Here is a 7,784-nt window from a genome sequence, read left to right on the forward strand (position 1 = left end):
GTCTCTAATTTAGCAGTGTAAGGCTACAGGGAAGGCAGATGACTAGCTGCCTTCCCTCTAGTCTTACTACTGCTAAATTAGGGACGGCTATCGCAGATAGCCTTCGTGCAGCTTTGCGCGAAATTCAAAACAAACAAACTTTGTAATTGTGAGCACAGGAGTAAACCCAACTTCTCTTGTAAGAGCTAACCTATTACAATATGGGATAGCCCGACTCTCTGGTTTAGAGAACACATGATATAATATCAAGTTTTGAAAGAATGGCCAAGCGTAATAAACTAACACTCCAGCCATGTAAACATATGAAATAACCTAAAAGTAGATAGCGAACACATATTTAAAACTAGAGTAGAGCTCAGTGTTAATCATATTTGGCCCTCAAAACTTACGAAAATGTGTCCGTATGTCCGTCATTATCAACAGACTCGGACCACTTTTGGCAGTACAATGAGAATAATGTTCACCAAGTATCATCAAAATCCGATCATTTCTGACAAATTATAGAGCAAAAATAGTGTGAAAAAAACGGCCCCATGTTAACAGATAGGTATTTTTTTATTTTCGTGATCTTGACCCTCAAAAAACCAATCTCTTCTAAGTTGGGTCATAGTCCAAATATATACCAACGTTCGTCCAAATCCATGCAAACATTTTTGAGAAATCTTGCTGACAAACACAAACACACACATAGGGGGAAAAACATAACCTCTGTCACCAAAGGGTGACGGAGGTAACAATCTCTGATCTAGTGAATACATAGAATAACTGATAATCTGATCTAATCAGAAAATAGATTTGCTCAATGTTAAGGCAAAGGATAACTCAAAATTCTGAAATATTAAGCGTAAAGGATATCCCTAATACTTTACATAGTGCGTACGTAGCATAAAATCGAGGAAACTCAAAACTTTCAAATACTGTTCGCTAATTCAGTACTGGATTGTTTGCTTGATTTGCTATTAAGTACAAAGCTACACAATGGGCTTTCTATTCTGTGCCCATTACGAGTATCGAAACCCGGTTTTTAGCTGTGTGAGCCCGCAAACTTACCGCCGAGCCACTGGGGGGGGGGGGCTTCAGTACTGGAATGGTGAGTATATGTAAAAACCTCAAGACTATGGCTTAGTGAGCAAATTGGAATAAATCAACTTAATATGATATTAACAAACTAAGATTAATCAAAATTGTAAGGTAATAAGTACATAGGATAAAAGCTGAAAAAAGCTGATTTTTTTTCTACTTTGTAAAACGAAAATAAAATAATAGCTATTATTTTCAAAACGTTATCTTCAACATGGCTGTCTCAAATTATACATTATGTTTTATGTTGAATGAAGTCAGAACTTTTCATATGGAATACATAATCTGTAACCAAATAGAAGGTAACGGATTACTCCAGGAAGATGTTTAGTGCGACCACTTGCAGTATTATGTTGTGAATACATAACCTGTAACCAAATAGAAGGTAACGGATTACTCCAGGAAGATGCTTAGTGTGACCACTTGCAGTATTATGTTGTGAATACATAATCTGTAACCAAATAGAAGGTAACGGATTACTCCAGGAAGATGTTTAGTGCGACCACTTGCAGTATTATGTTGTGAATACATAATCTGTAACCAAATAGAAGGTAACGGATTACTCCAGGAAGATGCTTAGTGTGACCACTTGCAGTATTATGTTGTGAATACATAATCTGTAATCAAATAGAAGGTAACGGATTACTCCAGGAAGATGTTTAGTGTGACCACTTGCAGTATTATGTTGTAAAGTATGATGAGAAATTTGGATTTTAATGACTTTGATAAAGTTTATCATAGTTGTTTTATTGAGGATTAACTAAATTTTCAAGTGCTACAGCAGAATTCAAAATAAATTAAAGTTATATTTATCTGTTATTTGTGGATTTCTACTTCAACTATAAATGTTTACATCATCAGTAAACTGAGAAACGTGAAAGTCGCTGGTGGAATCAACATCTACATCAGTTATAGATAAAGTCACTAGGACTGGGCTAATGACCACACCTTCTGATACGCTTGTTTTAAAAATTAAATACCTCTGGTTTATCTTTGATTACACTTGTTTTTTCTTATCATTAGAGGCACATAAATGACAAACATTATTTCTCGATAAGAAAGCTAAGCACATTTACAAAAGTAAGACAGTTCATTAGCGTTTTTTACAAACATATCTGATGAAACTTAACCTGGTTAACCAATGGAAACCCTTTAATTTTTAAGAAATGGTACAATATCTATATTAAACTGTTTAATGTATTGCTCTGTTTGTTTGTAGTTAAACACAAAGGGCTATCTGTACTCTGCCCACCACGGGTATCGAAACCCGGTTTCTAGCGTTGTAAGTCCGCAGACATACCGCTGTGCCACTGGGGGAGCTAGTGTATTGCAAGTCTAAGTCAATGTTGCTTTAATGAAACTGATGTAACACTTTTTGAGTAGGTCACTTATAAATGTATATTCTTGACTTAAATGTGTTTGTAACTGGTATATGTTTAGGAATAACAACCAACTAATATCTAAAACATATATTTTCTGGGTGATAAATTGTTTTTATATAATAGAAAAGTAACATTTTTGGAAAGTCACTAGATAAGTTTCTTGTTTTGTTTGTGACTTGATGTTGTGTGATTCAATACTAATTATTTAAAGGTTGTACATAAGGTAAGTGATACATTTTGCCAACATACAAAAATCTAATCGTATCTTAGTATATACTTATACTCACTCGTACCTATAAGTATATGTATGATCATGTGATATGTGGGTGATTGTTTGAACCATATAAATTCAGAAGTTTAGTCATATTATGATAAGTTTGCAAAACAATGGCTAAGAGAAAAACACTGTTTTTTTAACCGCCTGCTCAAAGACAGTGACAATCCTAAGGAAATATGTCTACTATAAGTATAAACTGTGGCACTAATCACCAGCGGAAAAACCGAGATAAAAGACGATAAGGCTTGTTAATAACGTCATACTGTGGCTCATTCATTAATCGATTCCTTTGACAATGTTCTAGATTCAACTGTCCTCAGTTGTACCATCCGAAAGACATTACAACTGTCATACAGCAGCCGTCAACCAGTTCAAGAACTACTTATCTTAGATACAAATAAGTCATGGGTACGTTATTCAGAGTACAAAACAATTAACAACGAAACATCTAATGTTTTCTGCTGAGCAACATTTTTCTCCTTTCTGTAGTGAATGTAGAAAAAACAAAGGGAGAAAACCATATGAGGCATTTGTATTTGACCAAGCTTGTGTTGATCTGAAAGTGCAAGCTGCGGGAGTTATTGTAATGGTGTGGGGCAGGTTATGTAGTAAGAATTGAGTACTTTATTCCTTTAGAAGAACAAATGGCATTCAGGGTGTATCTGAACGATGTTATCACCTAATTCCACCTTGTATTTTTACTCTGGTAGTCAAAGACTCTTCCGAAACAATAATGCAACAATCCTCCTAGAAATTTCAGAATTTTTTGGAGACTACTGGAGATTTCCTAACTTTTCTGGATTAAGATAGATTGATATTAAGGATATTGATACACAGACATTTTGAGATTTCTGCTTTCTTTACCCAAACAAAATTATGTAACTACTGCAGAAAAAAAACTATAATATGTATGCTACTTAGCTGTTGTTGGGTTTTTTGTAACAGTGAGATACGCATCGACACAAGGGAAAGGTGTAATCTATAAAAGAACAAAGTGAAATCCAGTAATCCAAATTTATCTGTACAATATGAAATTGGTAGGACTTTTAAACATATTTCAATGCAAAATAGCAACAAATATTAGTACGTTAGCTATCTTTGCCAGTTTCTCAAATGCAAAACTATACTAGATATATTAGCGACTGTATTTTTCTTATGCTTTATTTTTGTTCTTCCAGAACAACCTTCCATTATGATTTCCGCTATGCCAGCTGTTGCCGTCCGGCGTGAAAGAAGGAAAAGTAAAAACCGACCCATGTCTGCGTCATCCAGCAAACATAGCAGCATGTCGTCTTTAAGCAGCTCACGTGCTTCTTCTCGTCAATCAAGACGCACTACGACACAGAGTATTAGCACAATCAGCACCTTACCCTCTTCGGAGAATCAGCTAGGAATTCCTTATTACCGTTATTGCCGGGAGAGTCAGGAAGAAGAACAACAAAGGTTGCAGCTTATTGTGTATGCAGGGGCTACCTTAGTAGTAGTAGGACTGGTTCTGGCATTTATTGGATTCGGCCTTAATATGCCTTCGACAAAGAATATTGGGCTGTTGATTATCGGCTTGGGGTCAATACTTTGCTTTATTCGAGTCTTCTGTACCAGACAACAAACCACACTGGATAAACGACCGAGGTTCGCCACGACAAGTACTTCGGGTGACTCCTTTTACACCTTGGCTCATACTTCTAGCAATGCCACAACACCATCAAATGGATCACTGAGGTTTCACCCTCTTCCGGTGAGAAGGCTTCCTCTATCGCCATCTCAGGAGAGCACCAGCACGGTGACGAGTTTCCGCAGCACTAGCCTCACTCCGACTAGTCTAAACAGCATCCCTGAGACACAGATATTGATTACGGGCGAATCAGAAAGATACTGACTTACGGAATGTGGGGCAGCGATTCCTCGGTATCAGCGACATTTGGATTACTGTAAAAATTGTAAATATTCTTGCTCAGTACAGCAAACTAGAATGTCGCTTGTCGATACACCAAGAAAAAAAAATATGTATGAAAGTTAAATGATAAAACTCTCAAGCCTACTTCTTCAGTTACACACTATTTAACTTTAATTACACGCTCACTCAAACAATGCTATTATTTGCTTCTTTAAAGTCCTAATTAATATTTTAACAAATTACAATTTAATTTTTAGTAAATAACAAAGCAACTGTTTCATTATATTTCCTCCAGGCATAATACTGATACTATATGAATATATACGAGTGTTGTATTATGTAGGTGAATATATTTTCAGTAGATATTTTTCTAAGTTAATTATTTCCCTGAGAGTCAGCAGTGTATATTTAGGTATCACGTACTTGTCCATGGTGCTGTCCCACTTAGCTAGTTTTACCAAGCAATAATAAGATGATGAATGGTAACCGGTTGGAATGAAGCTCGTGTGGCACAAGTTTTAAGCAAGGTATTCATCAGAATTCAGTGGAGTTCTTAATTGTTAGTTTTTGACTTTGAAGATGAAGCCTACTTCAATAGCTTTACATAATTTCACTCGTGTACCAACCAACAGCTTGATTAATTTATCTATTGAAAAAAAAATGAATTTACGTTGAATTTTGTTCTTCTTGTAGTTTCAACATTACTATTGAAGGAAGTATATCTATTCTTCACAACGATTAGGTATATTCAAATGTTGATACCTCTCCGATAATCCCTGCAACATAATGTGCATTAAACCAACGCTTGACACTTAATCCATAAAAACAAAATTGTCATCACTATTATTTCGACAATATATTTTCTTCATAAGTGGTTTAACATCTGAGTGAATTTATTAATCGCTTTTATTAGTTTACCGTATGTTACAGAAACTGTCACTGTTTGTTTCCTGTCATGAATCTATCTAGAGAAAGTCATCTCGGTTCAGTCTCAAAGTGTGTTCGCAATCGATTTTGGAGTTTATATTAGTATGTTCTCATAAATTACCCTAACTAATTCAAGCCCCAGGTTTACTACATTCCGACGAGTAGTTATACAAAACATTAATTACAGGAACTTACCTAATTCAATCCTTTAGCTTTACGCACCAGTATGTTGGTTTCTTGTAGACACTGTCAAGTGCTCTAATTAGCAATCAATATCCTGAGTTTTTCTCAGAGTATTATATTAACACACGTGGAAAATCACCAAACAACAATGAAGAAAATGTTCATATGGATTAAGATGTTTTTTGACAATTTACAAATTAATACATGACTACCCATAACACAAAAATACTACATGACTCCCCATAAATATCATGTAATACAAGTATCCTCAACTAGTTATTTTTATTACCAGTCCCACCTCAGTACTTTTCTGATATCAACTTTTTAGCCTTCAAAAACAAACTATCAGGAAAAAAAAACGCAGATCCTTGTTTCATTTTACATGGATCCTAGGTGACGCTTACTTGAGCGTTGTTTCAAACTAGGTCGAAGAATATCCATTACCCATTTCAAAGATATAAGTGCCAACTCTGTTAATATATCCATTATTTAAAATAATCCCAAACTGTATTCTATCCTATAATATATATATTCAGTATTCTTCCCAATGACTACGTAGTGTATAACAATCAAAACATTTGATTATTAATTTCTGATGATTTTGCTTTTGAAATACACTCCACCTTTTTATAAATGTAACAGTACTTTAAACAACATATAATGACTTAAAATTTGTAAACTTGCTATTTTGTATCTGTTTATCTTAAAAAACATTATTTAAAGCCTTCGTGGTTTAGTGCCAAATGCAGAGTCATTCACTTGTATATATAAATACTACAATGTAAAAGATACGGTTCTCTATAATAGAAAATAGCTGTCATTCCTTATTAGTCAAACGTTCGACCAAACTCTTTATGGTTCTCACATCTGTAGAATCCTTGACCAAAGAACTGTATGGTTGCCCTTATAATAACATTAAGTTTTCATACGATTATAGTATCTGATTTTCATTTGTGTATATTCCAGAATTTCGTTTTGTATTTGTGTGACAGCAAATGGTAAAGAAATTACAATCAAACATCTTTATGTTTTGTTGGTTTGATAAGTGCATCCAGTACGGGATTTGAGTGCCAACATCGTCATAACAATGTTGCTTTTAAAAGCCAGTTGTTCTTGAATATTATAATAAAAGTTAAAAGAAGTGATAATATGGGTATGTACTATATATGTATTTCAGAAATGTTTATTGTGTAGATAGGAAATAAGTAAGTTAAATCAAAATTCTCTATGTCACATAGAAAAGTAATGTTATAGATTTTGTGCTCGTAAATATCTATCTGTTTCATATAGAGCGTAAAAGTCAGATTCAGATTTTTTAATGTAGAAATACGTATATTTTAACGATTATTTTTTGATATGGATCGTTCCATTAACGGTGCTGCCTAGATTTCCAGCAACTTCCTCCAAGAATGTCCTTGATTATAGAACATTCCTACTTCCATCCTTAGGCCTGATTGTCTGCCTTCTTTTATGCAATATGTAGGCGGTGTAGAATTATATAGGTAATTATTATGCATTAATATTAGCATCGAATATCAGCAGAGTTTTCAGCAGTTTTAACAAACATTATAGAAGTAAAACAATTCAGTAACATTTTGTTATATTATTGAAATCTGTATCATATACATACCTTATTTGTTAATAAAATTGAAGTTACTAGAATTTCGAAGTTTGTGTTTCTGACCGTTGGTCCAAATTTTCAATAATATCACTAATAATATTTTGTATTGTTGAAACTAAACATTAGCATATCGATAAAGTGAGTAGCAATAGAAAAATTTCACGAATTGCATTTAAAACAAATCCAGTATCTGTTTGAGATGAGTGTGTCTTTTCTTATAGCAAAGCCACATCTAGCTATCTGCTGTATCCACCGAGGGGAATCGAACTTCTGATTTTAGCGTTGTAAATCCGAAGACTTACCGCTGTCTTATCGGGGGACGTTTGAGACGATCAATCGGTAGAAGCAATTACGCTCATGTTTATAACTCAAGCATATGATTGCTAATCAATAAAATATCTACGTTATCTCAGTGGA

The 7,784-nt window shown here is 34.3% G+C and overlaps 1 protein-coding gene across 1 annotated transcript in view; it reads left to right on the forward strand.

Moving 5' to 3' along the window:
- The window catches only part of LOC111087763, a 53,241-nt gene extending 48,221 nt beyond the window's left edge, over nt 1-5,020 (forward strand). The window contains exon 2 of the mRNA XM_022395581.1: nt 3,918-5,020. Within this exon, the coding sequence (XP_022251289.1) occupies nt 3,932-4,618 (687 nt within the window). The 5' untranslated portion in view covers nt 3,918-3,931 and the 3' untranslated portion in view covers nt 4,619-5,020. The remainder of the gene's footprint in view (nt 1-3,917) is intronic.
- The last annotated feature ends 2,764 nt before the right edge of the window (nt 5,021-7,784 follow it).

Source organism: Limulus polyphemus, unplaced genomic scaffold (genome assembly GCF_000517525.1).
Source record: "Limulus polyphemus unplaced genomic scaffold, Limulus_polyphemus-2.1.2 Scaffold2601, whole genome shotgun sequence".
NCBI lineage: Eukaryota > Metazoa > Arthropoda > Merostomata > Xiphosura > Limulidae > Limulus > Limulus polyphemus.